The 21,870-nt window shown below is 40.4% G+C and overlaps 1 protein-coding gene across 21 annotated transcripts in view; it reads left to right on the plus strand.

Moving 5' to 3' along the window:
- Nucleotides 1-21,870, plus strand: part of Tfdp2 (transcription factor Dp-2) — a 138,780-nt gene that overhangs the window by 92,073 nt on the left and 24,837 nt on the right. For 10 of the 21 annotated variants that reach the window (XM_052717223.1, XM_052717218.1, XM_052717212.1 and 7 more), the window contains 4 exons: nt 8,204-8,325; nt 11,039-11,086; nt 17,736-17,898; nt 20,470-20,616. In XM_052717223.1, coding sequence (XP_052573183.1) covers nt 8,204-8,325; nt 11,039-11,086; nt 17,736-17,898; nt 20,470-20,616 — 480 coding nt within the window. Of the gene's footprint in view, nt 1-1,911; nt 2,042-8,203; nt 8,326-11,038; nt 11,087-17,735; nt 17,899-20,469; nt 20,617-21,870 lie in introns of all 21 variants that reach the window. The other 11 variants (XM_052717283.1, XM_052717273.1, XM_052717293.1 and 8 more) reach the window with 5 other exon arrangements.

A 21,870-nucleotide genomic window follows, 5' to 3' on the forward strand; every position in this document is an offset into this window, starting at 1 on the left:
ATGATCTCATGGCTATCTTATTTCAGAAGAGTAGAAACTACACACTTAGTGAAAACAAATATATTAATTGAATATAATGCCTTATAATTATGAAAATTCCTTTTCAGAATAAATATGCTCTCAGCTTTATCTAACTGTAGATGGCAGTAGTGCTTCAGAGATGTTTTGAAGACAACCAGTCTTCTTTGTAAGAGTATTTAGTTACTATTGATTTTCCTAGCCTAACTAATCAGTTGTCCTAGAAATAATGACAGACAAGATTAAATTAAAGATATTTGAGGTTTGGGTTTGAGGAACAGTTGATTCTAAGATTTAAAATGCCTTTTCCCTCTCTTAGCTGAATGTGAGGTATGTTTACACTTATTTTCATATGTATATATGTCTGTCCACATGCGTCACAGCATGTACATGTGGAGGTCAGAACTCCAGGAGTTATTTACCTACCATGTGGGTTCCAGGGATTAAACTCACTCAGGTCATTACGCTTGGTGGCAAGCAACTTTTACCTAACATGGCCCTCTTGTCAGCCTGGAGGTACGTTTTTAACTCTTATTTGAATTTGGACTTCTAAAATTAAGGTTCAAGGATATAAAATATGCTTTGAGTCACCTGGGCAGTGGTGGCACACACCTTTAATCCCAGTACTTGGGAGGCAGAGTCAAGTGGATCTCTGAGTTCAAGGCCATCCTGGTCTACGAACTGAGTTCCAGGATAGCCAGAATTGTTACACAGAGAAATCCTGTCTTGGGGATATATATGCATGTTTTGACTCATTGTCCATGTAACTTATTTTTCTACATTTTGAAGTAGATTGAATTTTACTTTGTTTTGGTTATTCTGCATTAGGAAGTAGATTGAATTTTACTTTGTTTTTAGTTTTGTTGTTTATTTTGTTTTTGCTTGCTTTGAGATGGAGTATTACTCAGTTTCCCAGGTTGCTTGGAACTCCTGAACAATTCTGCCTCAGCCTCTTGTGCAACAGGTATTGCAGGTGTTGCACATCCATGTCTGTCTATGTTTTGGTTTGGTTTGGTTTTGAGATGGGGCTCTCACTATGTAGACCAGGCTGGCCTTGAACTCACAGAGATCTGCCTGCCTCTGCCTGTAGTGTTGGGATTGAATGTGTGTGCCACCATACCCAGCATTTGTTTTGTTTCTTAATGATCATTGCTATTATCCTGGTTTAAAAGAATGTACGTTTTGAAATTGCTTTATAAATTCTACTCTATCATCTCTCCAGTTTGTCCACTCAGAAAGTACTAAGATCCCAGAGGCAGACAGATCTCTGTGAGTTTGAGACTAGCCTGGTCTGCATAGCAAATTCCAGGCCAGTCAGGGCTGCAAAGAGAGACCTTGTCTCAAAAAAAGAAAAGAAAATGTTAAGAAACTGCTGTGTAAAATGTGACAGTTTCACATTGAGAAACAAAAGAAAAAATAAACTAAAACTTAGTAATTCCTTTCCAGAGTTATTCTTAATAAAGAAAACCGATTTTCCCTATGTCTTCTTTCTCATCCTCCGGAGTCCTTAAATCAGTAACACTAAGCTCTAGGCTGCCAATAACAGAGAATTCTTTAGTAACAATACTATGTAAGTGAGACATTGAATTAGAGTGCTTAGAATTGTTTTGTAGAGACTCCTGTTGTAGGAACAAAGTAGATTAGATAAACTGATAAAATACTTCCTTCTGTTAGTATTTGATTCCCCCCACCCCACCCCCACCAGTACTGGGATTAAATATAGGGTCTTGTGCTTGCTAGGCGAATGCTCTGAAAGTGAGCTTCATGCTGAACCTCACATTTGTCTTCTAAGCTGTCCATATCCAAATTCTGCTTAATAGAGAACATTTTGGTGCATGATAAAATTAGTGAGAACTATGTCCTTCATGTTAGTGTTTTTGTTTTGTGAGATAGGGTCTCATTGTGTTGTCCTGACTGCCTGGAACTCGGTCTTTAGATCAGACTGGCCTCAAAGTCACAGAGATCTGTGTCCGTCTTTCAAGAGCTGGGATTTCAAACTTGACCAACCACTTCCAGCTTTTCTGTGAGTGTCTCTTGGCATTGTCTAGACCATACAGAAAGATGGGTAAAGAAGTGGTGTGGTAGTTCTCTGCCCTTAGAGGTGTTACACTGAGGTGAATGGAAGTAGAAATGAGTTGTGTGGACTGGTGGGTATGAACATGTTTGAATGCAAGGCAGAATTTTATAAAAGGAACACACGTGATCAATTTCATGTTTTCTCATGAAGGAGACCTCTGAATACCTTAGTATTATTTTTATTGTTGTTGTTGTTTTTAATTTAGAGACTGTGTATGGTGTGTGTGTATGTGTGTGTATGTATGTGTATAAGCACACCAGTGCCATAGAGATAGTATAGAGGTCGTGCGGTCAGTTCTTTTCTTCCATCATGTGGGTCTTTAGGCTTTAACTTACTTTGGTCTTTAGGGTTGATGCTGAGCCATCTCACTACCCTATTGTTTCTTTTAAGACAAAGTATTCTATAGTCCAGGCTAGACTGGAATTCTGATCCTCCTGCCTCCACTTCACAGCTCTTAATACCTTCTTAATACCTTTTTTTTTTTTTTTTTGCAGGTGAAATTTTTCAAACATCTGTCAGATTACGGTCTCTTGTTTTTTATTTATAGAATCAACTTGATAAAATTACTTGTCAAGCTTCTATATGTACTAACATTTCCCTAAACTCAAATTAGTGTGATGCTAGATGCAAGCACAAATGATAACCAATTTAATCCCAGCACTCAGGAGGTAGAGTTCGAGGCCAGCCTGGTCTACAGAGCGAGATCCAGGACAGGCACTAAAGCTACCCAGAGAAACCCTGTCTTGAAAAACCAAAACCAAACAAATGATAACCAAGATGGTTAAATATTTAGTAAATGAGGGGCCAAAGTTTGAGTATGGAGAGAAATGCAGATTAGCATTTCAACTTTCAGAAGACAGTACATATAGAATTGTTTCTTTTACAGTCTATACAGATGTTTTTTCTCTTGAGGCTTCACAAAAACCTTACTAGTATGGAAGTTTTCAAGTCGTTATGAAAGCAGAATTCTTGCTGCTGCATCCATTATCTAAAGAGGGGCCAGTCTTCTTCCATTAACTCCCACTCAGTGGAGCATGCTTTTTTGAGACAGGGTCTCACTATAGCTGGCTGGTTAGAAAATTGCTACATATACAGTTGTTGGCCTTGAACATGTGGAGGATTCTTCTGACTCTGCCTTCTTATAGGTGTACACCACCACACCTGGCTTCCAAACTTTTTCTTCCTTAAAAATTATTTTTTGTGCCGGGCGGTGGTGGCACACGCCTTTAATCCCAGCACTCGGGAGGCAGAGGCCGGCGGATCTCTGTGAGTTCGAGGCCAGCCTGGGCTACCAAGTGAGTTCCAGGAGAGGCGCAAAGCTACACAGAGAAACCCTGTCTCGAAAAACCAAAAAAAAAAAAAAAAAAAAAAAAAAAAAAAAAAAAATTATTTTTTGTAACAATTCTTTCAAGATCTCATGAAATGGCTTAGCATCTGTCACCAAACCTGACGGCCTGAATTCAGTGCCTGGGACCCACTCGGTAGAAGGAAAGAAGTGATTTCCACAAGTTGTCTGACCATCATATATGTATGCACCACACACTCATTTGTTTAAGTTGTATTAGTTACACTTCTATTGTGATTTTAAAAAAACGCAGAGCAAGGCGGTTTATAGAGCAAGATTGTATTTGGAATTATGGTTCAAGAGGGAAAGAGTCCCTCATGGTAGAGAAGCTAGCAGGTGGAGTAGCAAGCTGAGAGCTCATATCTTTTTTTTAAATTAATTAATTATTTTTAATGCCAAATGCCGTTTATTGAAGGAGGGAGGAGGTCTTAAATACAGGCTTACAGCACAATGGGAGAACCCCGAGGGCAGAAGTTCGGTACTGATGTTCTACAATCTTGCATCTAAGCTGTTAACACCCATTATGCAGGATACACAGACAAGGAACTTCCCTTAAGCATTCAAGAGGGTGGAACCCGGCAGGGAATTAGCATAGGGAGGATATCAATGTCAAGGTCAGCAAGCAAGGCAACAGTTACCCGAAACAGGAGCTAGGGCCCTACAGGTCCCCCTTTTACTAAAAAATGAGCTTCTGACTTAGGTTGCGTGGGATGTCAGCAAGTCACCTTACCCATCATGGAAACGCCTGCCCAGGCCACATAGGTGGAGAGCTCATATCTTGAACCATAAGTATGAAGCAAAAAAATGAACTGGGGTGGTTGGAATCTTTTAAACTCTCAAAACCTACTCCAACTAACATACTTCTTCCAACAAGGCCACATCTCCTGAACCTCCCTCCCAGAAAGCACCAAGTATTCAAATTCCCAAGGTTATGGCAGACAGCTCATTAAAACCACATAAGTTAAAAAGGGGTGGGTGGCAGGTGGTGCACTCTAATACCAGCACTTGGAAGGCAGAGGCAGGTGGATCTCTGAGTTTGAGGCCAGCCTGATTACAGAGTGAGTTCCAGGACAGCCAGGTCTACATAGAGACACCCTGTCGCAAAAACAAAACCAAAACCAATAAATAAATAAAACAAAAACTATGCAAAGACAAGAAAAACTTTTTATTACCTAGTAACAAATATTTTGCATTATTTCATCTTTTGTTAAAAATATGTTCTTTTACCAGTGAAAATGATAAGCCCTAAAAAGCAGTTTTGGTTACACATTCTGACACAAAACACAGCTGTCACTTCAAAGGAAATAAAAGTTTATTTTGAGGATAATATGAGTGGCCATGGTGCAGGAACATGATTTGTATTACCTCCTGAATAACATGTTTCACCGTGAAGACGTTTCATAAACTTTTTTTTTGTTTTTGTTTTTTTTTTGTTTTGTTTTTTTTTTGTTTTTGTTTTTTTTCAAGACAGGGTTTCTCTGTGTAGCTTTGCGCCTTTCCTGGAACTCACTTGGTAGTCCAGGCTGGCCTCGAACTCACAGAGATCCGCCTGCCTCTGCCTCCCGAGTGCTGGGATTAAAGGCGTGTGCCACCACCGCCCGGCAAAGATTTATTTATTACAGATACACTGTTCTGTCTGCATGTATGCCTGCAGGCCAGAAGAGGGCACCAGATCGCCTTACAGATGGCTGTGAGCCACCATGTGGTTGCTGGGAATTGAACTCAGGACCTCTGGAAGAGCAGCCAAGTGCTCTTAACCTCTGAGCCATCTCTCCAGCCCCTCATAAACTTTTATAGTCACCAGATGCGTTGATGGGAATATCAGCTAGCATGGAGAATTCTATAGGTTTCAGATACTACCTGCTGACACTTTTTAGTTTTGTGGTTGGTGGATGCTGGTGAGACACTAAAGTAGTACATTCCAAGGTTTTAATTTTTTTTTAAAGATTTATTTATTTATTGTGTATACAGTGTTCTGTCTGCATGTATGTCTGCACACCAGAAGAGGGTGCCAGATCTCATTACAGATGGCTGTGAGCCACCATGTGGTTGCTGGGAATTGATCTTAGGACCTTTGGAAGAGCAGCCAGTGCCCTTAACCACTGAGCCATCTCTCCCCAAGGTTTTAATTTAATAGTTGAAGGACTTTAGGTCAGACAGAGGTGAGCAGTAGTAGCTCACCAGCATTTGGTAGGTAGAAGCAGGGAGATCAGGAGGTGAAGGTTATCCCCACCTACATGGAGAGTGCCAGGCCAGCTGGCGCTGCATGAGAAAACAAACATTAAAAAGTGGAGCTGGGCTGTGGTGCCAAGTGCCTTTAATCCCATCACTCAGGAGGCAGAGGCAGGCAGATCACTGTGAGTTCGAGGCTAGCCTGGTCTACATAGTGAGTTCCAGAACAGCCAAGGCTACATAGTGAGTTCCAGGACAGGCTCCAAAGCTACACAGAGAAAACCTGTCTCAGAAAACAAACAAACAAAAAGACAAAAGGGAAAAGAAATCAAGGCCAAGAAATGGCTAACATTATTTGTAATTGACTATTTATAACTGAATAATTGAAAATTCATATACATCTACTAATTAAGGATATTAAGTCCACATGGTACAAGTTTTATGTATTTTAAGATGGTCTCATGTGCCCTAGGCTGTCTTCAAGCTTACTTTGTAGCCAAGAATGACCTTGAATTTCTGATCCTCCAGCTGCCGCCTTCCAAATGTGATTACAGGCATGGGCCATCACATCCAGCTTATGTGGTCCTGGGGATCAGTAGGAATCAAACCCAGAACTTCATGCATGCTAGGCAAGCACTCTACCTAAATTGAGCTACATCCCAGCTCCATTTTATACATGTATGTATGCATACATGTATGTAGTTAGTTTTTTGATACTGGGTCTCACTATGCAACCTAGAATAGATTTGACTTGCTATGTAGATAGACCTGGCTAACCTTGAGCTTGTGGTAGTCCTCTTGTATCTACCTCTCAAGTGATAGGCATATGCCACCATGCTTGACAAGAATACTTTATTTAATAATATGGAGTAAAGTTGGAAGAGGAAAAATGAAGATAGAATTACATTTGTCCATGCAAAACACAATTTTCACCCCAAAGGAAATGAGAGAGTTTATTTTGAGACAAGTAAGAGTGGCCCATGGCATGGGAACACAAATTCAACTTGTTCCAAATGACATGTCCCTGTGAAGTGGTTGCATGGGTTTTTGTAGTCATAGAACAAAGAACAAAGAACCAGTCAATGCATTCATTCCTGGGGCCATCAGGTACACAGGTTACAACAAAACAAGAAAAACTCTGAAGGTCTCAGATGCTGTCTGATGATATTCTTAGCTTTTGGCTTAGTGAAAGCTAGTGGTATTGACTCTCTATCTGCAACATTCTAACTCTCCACTGTCGTGAGTTTCTGAAGTTCAAATCAGTCTACAGAATGTAGACGTGCTATTTCAGGGAACTTAGTTCATGCATCCTGTAACAATCAGGTTGTATAGTGGCTTTGGGTGTATATTGGGTTCTGAAGATCAAACTCACTCCTGTCCTGGTTCACATAAATCAGGTTCTACTACAGTTTCTGTACTTAATTTCAAATAAAGCTTTTGCTTCCCTCTTTCTCAGGGGTAGTGGTTGGAGATTTTGTTTGTTTGCTTTTAAGACAGTGTCTCTTTTGGAAGCCCTTGTTGGCCTCAGACTTTCTAAGACCCTCCTACCTGTACCTCCCAAGTACTAGGACTAAAGATATGTTTGTGTATGAGTGTGTTACACATGTGTGCTTGAAGGCCAGAAACATGCATTAGTTATCTTCCTATGTTCTCTCTGCGTATTCATAGGAGGCGGGGTCTCTCCCTGAATTTAGGGTTTGCATATTTTTGGCTAGACTGGAAGCTGGTAAGCCCTAACAATCTTTCCATTCCCTATTTCCCTCAGGGCTGGGTTTAGGTTACAGGTGTGTGTGGTTTCCCCAGCTTGTTATTTTGCTGGGATTCAAACTCCAGTCCTTATAGTTGTACAGCAAGCACTCTGAACCTAGGGGCCATCCCTCCAGCTCCCACACTACTGGGATTATAGGCTTTGCATTTTTCTGATGGTAAGCCATTGTTAGTTACCTGTTTAATCCTTCCAAATTGCTGTTTACGTACTTGAATCTACATTGTGATAGCATGCCAGGAATCAGGATACTGGTGTTTTAAGATGCTAGGATATGAATAAATCAAAGGTACTACTGATAGTTTAGGTGATTGGTATTAAGAGCTGTTCAGACAGCACTTCCTTCTGTGTTAGCACTGCAACATCTTCTCTATTTATTTATTAATTTCATTTATTTATTTATTCATTCATTCATTCATTTATTTTGCCTGCATGTGTGTCTATGCACCGTGTGTGCACCTGATGCCTGCAGAGGCCAGAAGAGGGCATTGGGTCCTCTGGAACTGGAATAACAAACAATTATGAGCTGCCATATGGGTACTGGGAATCAAATCCAGGTCCTCTGGAAGAACAGCCAGTGCTCTTAACTGCATGATCCATCTCCAGCTCCCATTTACATTTGTTAAAGTAATAATTTAAATATTTCCTTTTAAAATTACTCATTTGTTTGAGACAAGTTCTCACTATGTAGCCTTGGCTGTTCTGGAACTCACTATGTAGACCAGGCTAGCCTCAAGCCCACAGAGGTCCACTTGCCTCTGCCTCCCTAGTGCTGGGATTAAAGGCATGAATACTTAATTTTGTTTTCTTGTTACCAACTCTACAGATTATAAGCACACCACAGAGAATTACCAATTCAGGAAGTGTTCTGATTGGAAGTCCATATCCCTCTGCACCAGCAATGGTCACTCAGACACACATAGCTGAGGCGGCCGGCTGGGTTCCCAGGTAAGAGGGTCTGAAATGACTGTTTCTAAGCCTCCTATCCCTTACTGTCCTGCTGTCTTGTCCTTGTCTTCCTACCTCCCCACTTTTACGTCTCACATTTGTTTATTTATTTATTTATTTATTTATTTATTTGGCAAATGTGCACACACATACATGCTGTGTAGCATGTGTAGAAGTTAAAGGAGAACGTTGGAAGTTAGTTCTCTTTCCACTGTGTGAGTCCTAGAGAGCAGACTCAGTTTGTCAGGCTTGCCAGCAGGGGCCTCTAGCCCACCAAGTCATCTTGCCAGCCCAAAGAGTTTATTTTAATTACGTGTATGTGTGTTTGTAAGGGGGTGAGGTATGTGACCATTAGTGCAGATGCCTGCTGAATACAGAAAAGAGCATTGGCTTCCTGGAGCTGGAGTTACAGGCGGTTGTTGTGATCCACCCAAGGTAGATGCAGTAAACCAAGGAACCCTGGTCCTTTGAAAGAGCAGTATGTGCTCTGAACCACAGCGCTGTCTCTCCAGAATTTCCTTTTTTCAAAAAATTTTTTGTGTGTGTCTGTGTGTATGATGTAAATGTTCACATATTTGTGGGCATATGTATTTGTGAGCATACATGTGTATGCATGTATATATATGGAGGCAAGAGGTTAACAACAGGTGTTTACCTTGATCACTCTACATTTTATTTACTGAGGGAGGTCTCTGGTTGAAGCCAGATCTTGCTGATTTGACTAGTCTATCTAGCCAGCTTACCCCAATAATCTCCTCACTTGGCCCCTGAGTGGATACTGTTAAACAGGCAGGTTGCCCCACAGTCCCTGCTTTTCTGTGGGTGCTGGGGTCTGGGCCTTGGGCTTGTACAGCAAGCGTTTAATACTCTGAGCCATTTCTCCAGGCCTTGAATTCTCTTCTGCTTTTGTTAGTCTAGTTATTTTGGGTTTTTTTGGGAGGGGGCCTTATTTATTTTGTTTTGGGGGGTTTTGAGATGGGATCTCTTGTAGTTTAGGATGGCTTCCAGCTCACTAAGTCAGCTAAGTGATCATCCTGACTCCTGATCCGACTGTGTCAACCTTTGAGTGCTGGTCACAGGCTGCTGTGAGCTTGAGGGGTTTTACTGTTGTCTGAGACAGTCTTAGGATTGAACTCTGGCTCACCTAATACTTGACGTATAACCCTGCCTGGCCTTGAACTCTCAGTCATCCTTCTGCCTCGGCCTCTTGAGTACTGAGGCTACAGTGATTTGCCCAGCTGGTTTAGATCTTTAAAAACTAACATATTGTTTTAAAATCACCAGCTGTGACTGGGCTTTGTCTGTAGCCTAGGCTTCCTCCAACTTGTGGTTGCCCATAGGCAGTGCCACCATGTCAGTGAGTACAATCATATTTTTATACTTTTTTTCATTTTTATTTCATTTGCATTCATGTTTTGCCTGTGTGTCTGTCTGTGTGAAGGTGTTGGACCTACTGAAACTGGAGTTACAGGCAGTTGTGAGCTGCCATGTGGGTGTTGGGAATTGAACCTAGGTCCTCTGGAAGAGCAGCCAATGCTCTTAACTGCTGAGCCATCTCTCCCCCCCTGAGTACAACCATATTTAAGCTGAGAAAAACAATTTAACAAGTTATAACCAGACCTTCTGAGTTTTTAAAACTCTGAAATAGGACCATTTTTATGATTATAATACTTAGCTACTTTGGGGATATAAAAATTGATTCTATATTGTTTTAACACATAAGAAAGGAATGATTTTCCCTTTGAGTTTTTTAAAAATCAGACAAGAAACTAGGAAGAGAAGACAAATATATTAATATTTTCATTAAAACTCCCCCTGATTTTTAAAATAAATACTAGGCAATGAAGTAGATTCCCTTCTCTGTTACTGCTGCCACCATTTCTGTCAAGCCCTTTGTTTCACCTGTGTCTCCAAAGTGCTTTTCCTCTCTTACTTCAGCACCCCATCTTCTGGAAAAAGTAATGAAGCCAGGAGTGGTGGTGCATTACTGTAATCTCAGGCCACTGAGAGAGTGCAAGGCCAGCCTGGTGACAGTAAAATCTTGTCGGGGGGTCGGGGGGAGCTGGAGACAAGACTCAGTGGGTAAAGAACACTTATTCTTACAAAGGAAAACCTTGGTTCCAGCACCCATATCAGGTGGCTCAGAACCACCTGTTAACTCCAGCTCCAAGGCATCTGATACCTTTTGACCTCTGTGGGCACCCGCATACATGTGGCATGTACACATAAATAAAAATTAAAAGGAAGAAGGAAAAATATTAAAATAATTCCCCAACCTTATTTTATCACTTTTGAAGTTTTATTACTTGAGGAGTTATATGTCTAGTAGCATACTACTTGGGTTCTACCGTATGTGAGTTTGAGCAAACAGTAACTCTTTATTAAGAATAACCTTGTTTCAAGGATAAGTAAGTTAATGAAGTAACAACTCTGTCAAGTGCTTTATTTATGCCTTATACAGATGGACAGACATATCCACATAGACAAAAAGTTTTGTAAAAATTCATTTGCAAATCTGTACTGTTCTCCTACCCAAGTATTCATGGAGCTTATTCCAGTTTAAGGATTTTTATATTATCATGTCTTTATCCCATAGTAAAAATTAGTTTTCTTATGTGTACATTCAGTGTAGAATGAGACAAATTATAATGATTTATTTAAGAAACAGAGTTGTGTTATGTGTTATGTTTAAGCTGTCTTTTTGTCTTTTTAGTGATAGAAAACGAGCTAGAGAATTTATAGACTCAGATTTTTCAGAAAGGTGAGTATAAGTATATTTTGTTTCATGTTCCACTATGAAAAGGAGGGGGATCCTTTGCATAACTTTATTCAGTTGCTACCATTATTTCATTCTGCACTGAGGTTTTTAATTCACTTGTTTGCAAAGTTTCAATAGATATCCTTTGGCATTAGTCATTTTGCCCCCTCCTTTCTTTTAGGAAAGAAAATGTTCTTCCAAAGTAAATATTTCATAGTATCCTAACATGCCCAAACTTTTAAACAAGTTGTTTTCTTTTTCCTTAAATAGTTTTAGATCATAGTAAATGCTTGATTCATTAGACACTTTTTGGGGTATAAGGTCATCTTTTCTTAGAATATTAGTATAGTGGTATAGCTAGAGTTTTCCTGCCTGGCCCACAGTCAGGACAAATCTCTATCACCCACCAGTCCCACAGCCACTCAGACCCGACCAAGTAAACACAGAGACTTATATTGGTTACAAACTGTATGGCCGTGGCAGGCTTCTTGCTAACTGTTCTTACAGCTTAAATTAATCCATTTCCATTAATCTATACCTTGCCACATGGCTCGTGGCTTACCGGCATCTTCACATGCTGTTTGTCATCATGGCGGCTGGCATTGTCTCTCTGACTCAGCCTTCCACTTCCCAGCTTTATTCTCCTCCTTGTCCCACCTACACTTCCTGCCTAGCCAATGGCCAATCAGTATTTTATTTATTGACTAATCAGCAACACATTTGCCATACAGAACATCCCACAGTACTTCCCCCCTTTTTTTTTTCAGAAAGGAAGGTTTTAACCTTAACAAAGCAAAATTACATATAATTTGGGAATTTGGGCGTAGCTTCTCTTACTACTTCCTGCTGGAGGGGGGCGCTGTATCTTATGGGGACACAAAGAAAATTTTAGGATTATGGAATAGTCCGTGAGGCTGTATTGTCTGAGCCAGTCGCCTTGAAACGGTTCTGAATGTTGGATCATCTGGGCCATGGTGCCATCGGAGACCTTTCAGGGGGTCTTGGCTCGTCAAACCTGATGTATCTTAATCTGGAACAAATCCATAGCCTCTGGCTTTCTGTGGGAACAAAAGAGACTCTTTTCCAAAGCAACATATCCTTATATCCAAATTTTGAAGTCAAGGTACCTTTAAAATATACATTTTGGCATAACTCAACAGTTTTTACAATCAAATGTTTTTCTGCAGTTAAAAATCCCAAAGACAACACAACCCAGATTCTCTGTGTAATATTCATCTTTACGTGGCTTATTTTTTATATTAATTTTACTGTCTCTTTAGAGACTTTACTTTTTAAAACTATGTATTTGTTTCTATAACTGTATATATCACCTTTTTTGTCTCTTTCAAGCCTGCGTATCTTTTACACACATTTTAAACTATCACATCTGAATCTGTCTTATTGTGAATCTATTGCTTTAAACTGCAGCAGCTGTGGCTGCTGGCTCTGCCCACCTCAGCTTCCCAACATGGCGGCGGTTTACCACCAGCTCTGGGAGCTATCATGGGTCTATGTTTTTAGCCAAGCAGCGTGTAGCCCAGAAACCTCTTTTTTTTTTTTTTTTTTTTGTACTAGGAAAGTCTAAATCCACCATGCAGCTTAATGTGCCACTTGCAGAGGCCTCATTCCCACCATACTGCAGGTCGAGCGCACACTCCGGGAACCCACCAGTAGCTTAAACCAGCAGCTGCCGCTCATTTGAGAGAGACAATTAGGAACTGTTTTTAGCTCCGTTTTAGAATCTTTTCTCAGGTTTTAGGTGGAAACTCTTGCCACCACGTTGGACGCCATTTGTAGCTAGAGTTTTCCTGCCTGGCCCATAGTCAGGACAAATCTCTATCACCCACCAGTCCCACAGCCACTCAGACCCGACCAAGTAAACACAGAGACTTATATTGGTTACAAACTGTATGGCCATGGCAGGCTTCTTGCTAACTGTTCTTACAGCTTAAATTAATCCATTTCCATTAATCTATACCTTGCCACATGGCTCGTGGCTTACCGGCATCTTCACATGCTATTTGTCATCATGGCGGCTGGCAGTGTCTCTCTGACTCAGCCTTCCACTTCCCAGCTTTATTCTCCTCCTTGTCCCGCCTACACTTCCTGCCTAGCCAATGGCCAATCAGTGTTTTATTTATTGACTAATTAGCAACACATTTGCCATACAGAACATCCCACAGCATAGTGGTTTTACTTTTGTATATCAGAATTACTGTGGTCTCTCTTACACAAGTATAAATATCTCTCCAGTCAGTTAGCTCTGGCATTAAAGACTGTCAGTTTGTAAGCTAGGAATACAGCTCAGTGGTAGAGCACTTGTATAACATTCATTCCTCCTAAGTTCCGTTCCCAGCACTAGGAGAGAAAAGAAAGAATCTATTGGGTTAGAGCCATTGTATGAGCCTATGTTCACAGTGTCCTACAAGCCACCGTACTCAGTGTCATATCAGTAAGACACTATATTGAAATGAGCGTTGTCATTTCAGAGTCCATTGACCTCTGTAAGATGATAATTGTTCTGTTAATAAAGCCTTGCCAATGTTTTTACAACATCCTCAGCTACATAGGAAATTATAAGCCAGCATGGGCTAATGTGAGACCTTGTTCTCAACTGAAAAAACAAAATAATAGAATCTCTTATTCCAGCAACAAATACAAATAGTTAATAAACTTACTTAAAAGTACTAATCAGCATTAGTCATTTTTTAAAAAAAATTTAAAAACTTATGTAGTTGTTTTGTTTTGTTTTTCTGGAGCTGAGGATCGAACCCAGGGCCTTGAGCTTACTAGGCAAGTGCTCTACCACTGGGCTAAATCCCCAGCCCCTTAATTTTTTTTTTTTTTTTTTTTTTTTTTTTTGAGACAGGGTTTCTCTGTGTAGCTTTGCGCCTTTCCTGGAACTCATTCTGTAGCCCAGGCTGGCATCCAACTCACAGAGATCCGCCTGCCTCTGCCTCCCAAGTGCTGGGATTAAAGGCATGCGCCGCCGCCACCGCCGCCGCCGCCACCACCACCCGGCACAGTACTTAACTGTTCTATATCTACTAAATAACCACCAGGAAAAAAGACACCATTGACTTTTACAGGTGTGTAAAGTACCTAGAATGCTCTTGTGCTACTAATGGCAGTGTAAATTAGCACAATAATTTTTGGAAGTTGGCATTATCGGTAAAACTGAACATAGATAAACCCTGACTTACCAGTGTCCTAAGTATGTGCTGAACAGGAATTCATATATATACCCACAAAAATCTTCTTAAAAACTCTTCTTAGATTTATTTGTTTTTGTACATATGAGTATTTTGTCTGCATATATGTCTATGTATGCATTCAGTGCCCAAGGAGGTAAGAAGACATCAGATCTCCTAATACTGGAGTTACAGATGGTTGTGAGCCACCATGTAGATGCTGGAAACCCAACCAGGTCCTCTGCAAGAGCAACAAGGGCTCTTAACTACTGAGCCAACTGTCTAGCCACACACACACACACACACACACACACACACACACACACACGCACACAAAATTCCTACTTAATGAAATTAATTTGGGGGGGAGTTATGAGTTATGTTTTGTTGTTGGTTTTGTTTGTTTGTTTGTTTGGTTTTATTTTTCTTTTTTTGAGCCTTCCAAGTACTGGTATTACAGGTACTCATCACCATGCTTGGCAGTTAAAGAGGTTTTTGTTTATAAGATTACTTGAGTATGTGTGTGTGTGTGTGTATGTGTGTGTGTGTGAGAGAGAGAGACAGACAGACAGACAGACAGACAGACAGACATTCCGGTACCCTTGGAGGTCAGAGACAGCATGGGATCTCCTGGAGCTGGGGTTGCAGGTGGTTGTGAGCTGCCTGGTGTGGGCTGGAAACCAAACTCTGGTCCTCTGTGAGAGCAGCATGTGTTTTGAACTGCGGGCATCTCTAGCCTCTAACATTTAAAATTACACGTACTTACTGTGCATTTGTCAGTGCTGGTGCCCGTGTGCCACTGAACACATATGGAGGCCAGAGGACAGTTTAGTGACTCAGTTCTTTCCTTCCTCTGCGTGAGTTCCAGGTCCACCTTTGGTCAGTGGACTTGGAGGCAAGCACCTTTGTCCGCTGAACCATCTCACCAGCCCCTCAGAGTGTCCTCCTACTGTTTAAACACTCAATTCGGATTTTGCTGTTTCTCTGTTCCTTTCTTTCCATATCAGTCAGATGCTTAGTTCTACTTCTTGCCTTTCAATGTTTGCGGTCCTGTCTGTTCCTCTTCTCTACCATTGACCTAATTTCAGGTCATCACCTCAGCTGTTGCAATAGCTTCTTAGCTGGTTTTTTCTTTCACCTCCTTTTCCCCTTAAATTCACCTTCAACTTTAACACAGTAATTTCTGCCCACATTAGTATCTCACTGTGCAACTCAGTCACTTAGTTTCACTGCATTTCAGTAATGCAGTGCCTATACTCTAGGGACACATTAATGATTCTTTCCTAATTGTATTAGTCAGGGTTCTCTAAAGGAACAGAACTAATAGACTGAAACACACACACACACACACACACACACACACACACACACACACACACACACTCACACACTCACACACACACACTCACACACTTAAAGCACTAAAAGACAATTTAGACTGGTTTACAGGGTGAGGTCTGAATAACAGCAATGGCTGTCTCACAGTGGAAAAAGCCCAGAAGCCGATAGCTATTCAGTCCGTGACAGTGGATGGCTCAGCATTTGCACTCTGGTCCTGGAGTCCTGGAGGATTCCTCGAGAGCTGTTGGTCTTTGGCGTATGTTGAAATCCTGAAGGAGTTGGATTCTAATACTATTGAAGGGATTCCTCAGCAATTGGATAAATGAGCTTGCCAGTGAGAACAAGGGCAAGCAGGCAAAAAGCAAAGTTTCCTTCTTCCATGTCCTTTTTTATCTGGGCTGCCACCAGAAGGTGTAGCCAAGATTTAAGGTGGATCTTCTTGCATCAGATATCTGATTAAGAAAATCTGAAGGCAGAGTGAGCTCCAGGACAGCCAAGGCTACACAGAGAAATCCTGTCTCAAAAAGTAAAAAGAAAAAAGCAGGAAAGAAGATCTGAAGGCTGATGTAGCTGGATTTGCATGAGTTTGAGGCCAGCCTTGTCTCTGTAGTGAGTTCCAGGCTAGCTAGAGTACATAGTGAGACCCTGTCTCAAGAAATAAAAATTAGCCGGGCGGTGGTGGCGCACACCTTTAATCCCAGCACTCGGGAGGCAGAGGCAGGCGGATCTCTGTGAGTTCGAGGCCAGCCTGGGCTACCAAGTGAGTTCCAGGAGAGGCGCAAAGCTACACAGAGAAACCCTGTCTCGAAAAAAAACAAAAAAAAAAAGAAGTAAAAATTAAAGAAACCTGGCAGCTTCGGTATTAGTTGACTCTAGATGTAGTCAAGTTGACAACCATCACAAGAATGTAGGGAACAGAAAGTGGATATCCTCTTCTTATCTCATTCTTTGGAAAAGAGCATGGCTAGTGCGTTTTGGGGATTATGTTAACATAGAACATTTCAATGATTTATTAAGAAGATGGATTATACCGATAAACATGATGAGATGAAGTGGACATTTGCTTGCCTTGTGTCTGAGTCACAACCTGGCCTCCCACGTTTATCACTGCTCACCCTGCATTCTAACCGGGTGAGCCCACCCTCCTTGTTCTTACTCTTCATGTGTATTGCCTCTTTCCTCCATCCTCTGCTTGCTGCTGCTTCTCCTGACTGAGGCTCTCCTCACTTCCTGCCTTTGACCTTGACTCTCCCCACAAGTCATCTTCCTGTAGGTTAAAATAGCTGTCCATCTTCCCTCTTCCCACAGAACAGTGTTGAGTCACTATGGCCTGGCACTTTTACCTTTGGAATTGCCCACCACTATGAATATGTTTCATCATCATGCTCTAAGATTCATTGAAGGAGCCGGGCGGTGGTGGCGCATGCCTTTAATCCCAGCACTCGGGAGGCAGAGCCAGGCGGATCTCTGTGAGTTCGAGGCCAACCTGGTCTACAGAGCGAGTTCCAGGAAAGGCGCAAAGCTACACAGAGAAGCCCTGTCTCAAAAAAACAAAACAAACAAACAAACAAAAAAAGATTCACTGAAGGAAGGAATTGCACCTGAATTTTTATACTTCTGGTCCCTAAAACAGTTCTTATATATATTTGATGCTCACATATTTTTAGAACTAAACTAACCCCTCAAGTCTTAATGGCTAAGAACTGAGACAGTGATAGTTTTAATGTCAAAGAAAAATAAATATTAACTAAGAAATAATCTCTAGAAGGTAGAATTACTGTAACTTTTCACAAATTTATTTCCAGTGTCTAATACTGACTAGCATATGACAGTAATTTGTCAATTCATGCTTACTAAGTGAATGACATTATAGAAAAACACTCTGTATATTGTTAAGCTCTTAAATAAAAATTAAATTTGAAAACATTTCCTCTATTCTACTTAAATTTTTTCATTTAATTTTTCATTAAATTTTTTTCATTTAGTCATTGAAACTAACTAAAACGTAGAAACTAAATGATTGTCTTCTGGTTTTATTTTTTGCATAGTTTTATAGAGGAAGTCTCTTTAAGATAATGGCATATGAATTTTTTCATAAATCTTTTATTTTTCTTTTCTAGTAAACGAAGCAAAAAAGGTGATAAAAATGGGAAAGGCTTGAGGCATTTTTCAATGAAAGTATGTGAGAAAGTTCAGCGAAAAGGCACAACATCATACAATGAAGTGGCCGATGAGCTGGTGTCTGAGTTTACCAATTCAAGTAACCATCTGGCCGCTGATTCGGTAAGTGGACCATGACCTTCATAGGGACTATGATACCTGATGATTCCGTTTACCTGGGAGTCTGTCTGATAGATCTGAGGAATGGAGGAAGTAGGGAATCCTTGAACTGAGAGTTTCTATTTCATGTTGAGGACATTTCTATTGTAAATTTTTGGTTTGTTTTTGGAAATACTCTCTTCTTTTTTATTTGAACAGATACGTATCTTGAAATTTTTATTGTTTATGTTTGTATGTATGGTGTGTGGGCATATGCATGCCATGACCTGTGTGCAGAAGTCAAAGGACGATGCTGTGGAGTCAGTTCTCCCCTTCCTCCTTCTCCTGGGTTCTGGAGATTGAACTCAGGACTTCAGGCTCACCTGGGAAATGCTTTACCCAGCTGCTCCATGTTGCTAGCCCCCCAATAGTTTTGGAGCCTTACAAATTTTGAGGCAAATTGAAGCAGGAGAAAATCCACAATTTCGAAGCCAGCTTGCAGTATATAGTGAATACAAGGCTAACCTGCCCTACAAAGTGAGACCCTCATGTCAAAAAAACAGAATAGAAAAGTTCAGAATACTAGGATTTCACCCAGAAATTGATGTTAGATGTAGTCTACAATGTCAAGAATACAATATTTACATTCAGTTCCATAATTTAAATTTTCTGTTGATTTAATTACATTTTATATTTGGATGGATTCAGTGTTCCCCACTATCCTTTATTATCATGACATTTAATTGATTCAATTTTGTCTTAAGAACTTCCTATCACCAGGCAGAGGCAGGTGGATCTCTGAATAGAGGTCAGCCTGGTCTACAGAATAAGTTCAGGACAGCCAGAACTACACAGAGATATCCTGTCTCAAAAAAGCTCCCCCACCAAAAAAGGAAATCCAGAACGTCCTATCTACAATACGATAAGAACCTCATGATACAAATCAATATAAATGTATTCATTCAGTAAAAGTTTTATTACCAAAAGAAAGGGTTAGCAGAACCAATCAGTGTGTTGAGAGTACAGAAATGTTTCTGGATAAGGTCCTGTTCTCATTATAGACTGAAACCAGCTAGTCAGCACTTTCCCACAAACCACATTGTAAGAAGCGCAGTTTTGGCCGGGCGGTGGTGGCGCACGCCTTTAATCCCAGCACTCGGGAGGCAGAGCCAGGCGGATCTCTGTGAGTTCGAGGCCAGCCTGGGCTACCAAGTGAGTTCCAGGAAAAGGCGCAAAGCTACACAGAGAAACCCTGTCTCGAAAAAACCAAAAAAAAAAAAAAAAAAAAAAGAAGCGCAGTTTTCCATAGACCTTAAAACATCCATCTTTGATATGTATGTGCATATGTATATGCTGTCTGTTTATGTTGTATATGTGAGTGTGGAGGCTAATGCATGGGTGTGCAGATGCCAGAGGTTAATATCGAGTATCTGTTATGTATCACCTTATTTTCATTTATCTTTTTGTTTATGTATTTATTTATAGACAGGGTCTTAGTTTATATCTCTGGCTGGCCTGGAACTCACAGAGAACCACTTGCTTCTGCCTCCCAAGTGCTGGGATTAAAGATGTATGGTACCATTCCTGGCATACTCACCTGGAGCCTGGGTTTCTCACTGAACCTGAAGCTTAGTGATTGGCTACCTGGGAGGCCAGTAAGCACCTAGGATCCACGTGTCTTCGCTGCCCTTGTACTCAGGGTACAGATGCATGCCTGCTGCACATGGGTGATGGGGATCCAGACTTAGGTTTTCATGCTTTCACAGCAAGCACTTGGCCCACACTTCTGTCTCCCTAGCCCTTGATTGTTTTAAAGTATAAAATTCTTCCTAATAATGCAGACACTTTTAATACTTACCTCTCTATATACATTTGTCATGGATATTAATTTTTACATATTCTGGGTTCTATAAGATAACTGTTTTTATATAGCTGAGATTTACCCATATATTTTTATTTTCTACATCTCCCCAGTTTCCATTTTAATAATCTTTCTCCCACCCGAAGTCCCTTAGTATTTTTCAGTGTCAATTTGGTGGTAGTATATTTTTTTCTGGGGTTACTTTGTATTAAAGTGTCTTCAGAGGTGGAGATAGGGAAACCCAGGGAGAGCACTTGCTCAGCACACATGAGGCTTTGTGTTCAGTTCTCAGAACCACCTAGGAAATAAACCAACAGGTAAATAGTAGTGTCCTCGAGCTGGTAAGATAGCTCAGCCATCAGAGGCACTGTGCCGCCGAGCCTGATGACCTGAGTCGGTCACAGGGTTCCTTTGACTCTCTGAACTTCACATGGTCAGACACTATGGCAAGAATTTGTGCCCTCCAACACGCACACAAGTAAAAATGTAAACATAAATAAAAATGTTTAATTGAATTTTGAAGATGTTTTCACTGGACATAGAATTTTTTCAGCAGTTTGGAGATACTGTTATCGACACCAACAGCATGTGAAAGATAACCCTTAAAATCTCCGTGAGTTCAAGGCCAGCCTGGTCTCCAGAGTGAGATCCAGGACAGGCACCAAAACTACACAGAGAAACCCTGTCTCGAAAAACCAAAAAAAAAAATTATCACTTAATAAAAATATTTTTAGCAGGCCTATGATCAGAAGAACATTAGACGAAGAGTTTATGATGCTTTAAATGTGCTAATGGCAATGAACATAATTTCAAAGGAAAAAAAGGAAATCAAGTGGATTGGCTTGCCTACCAATTCTGCTCAGGAATGTCAAAACCTGGAGGTAAGTAGAGAGCACTGTTGGACAGTAGGTTTTTGTCTGTTTTTTGACATGCAGGACTTTCATTTGGAAATATAATCATGTAATACTAAACTATTCCTGGTTATTCATGTTTGCTATCATTATTTTAAGATTCTGTGGAGAATTTTGAATTGGAAGAGTTTTGGAGATACAATTTGCAATTTGTTTTATAAATCATGAAACTGAGTAACAGAATGTCAGTGAGTGGTCTGGGCATGAAGGTGATGATGGTGCACACCTGTAATCTCAGCACTTGGAAGTAGGAGAAGGATCAAGGGTCAGGGTCATCTCCACTACATAGTTCAAGGTTAGCCTGAGTCCATACCCTGTCTCAACACACACCAACAACAAATAGCCCAACATAAACAACAACAGCAGCAGCAGCAGCAGCAGCAAAGTTAAATGAATGGATTTCATTTTTGTTTCTTAGAAAAGATCTTTATTCCATTCTAATTTAATTCTAAGTACCCGCCAAGAAATTTTGGGCAGATCATCTAATAGATTAATTTTACCTGATTAATTATTTTGATGCGAAGTAAATCTGTATGCTTCCCAACAATAGCTCAAGCTGGTGGTTTGTTTCCTGGGGTGCTTATCCAATATCCTAACTATAACTATGGAAGTTAAACTTACCTTTGACTTTGCCGTCAGTAAGTGACAGGGTGGCATTTTGTGTGTGGCCTTCACTGATTTTGGAACAATGTTAAAAAGTATTTTTAGCTTGGTTAACTTAAAGCACCATAGAAAAATTACTCTAAATGAGTGTTGTCTCTGACACAATTCAGAAATGAATTTGTTTGTTGTAATTTTACTCTTAAGACCATGAATATGGACTGAGGTTAACAGTTGCTCTTGGAGATAATTACAGTTGATTTCAGATTTTACTCCGTACTTTTGCACTCTACCCCCACCTAGAAATTTTTTTAGAAATTACTATTATTGTTCTTGTGAATGACAGAAAAAAAAAACAAACCACATTCATCAAAGGCTACAGAATAGTGCTTTTATGTGCTACAGTAGAAATGTCTCCCTTTCTCTTTTTCTTCTTCCTGAGGAGAATTTGAACATCATTATAATTACATTAACTTATAAGCTAAAATCTACTGATATTACCATGTCCTTAACCACAGAACAAGACAAAGTTTAACACTAAAATACAGACCCCAAGAAACTAAACTGTCGCTCTGATACAGGAGATGAAAAATGGAAGAGTTGTCAGAAACAGGATTCAATCTG

This window comes from Peromyscus californicus, unplaced genomic scaffold, assembly GCF_007827085.1.
Source record: "Peromyscus californicus insignis strain IS unplaced genomic scaffold, ASM782708v3 Scaffold_11__1_contigs__length_118956290, whole genome shotgun sequence".
Lineage (NCBI taxonomy): Eukaryota > Metazoa > Chordata > Mammalia > Rodentia > Cricetidae > Peromyscus > Peromyscus californicus.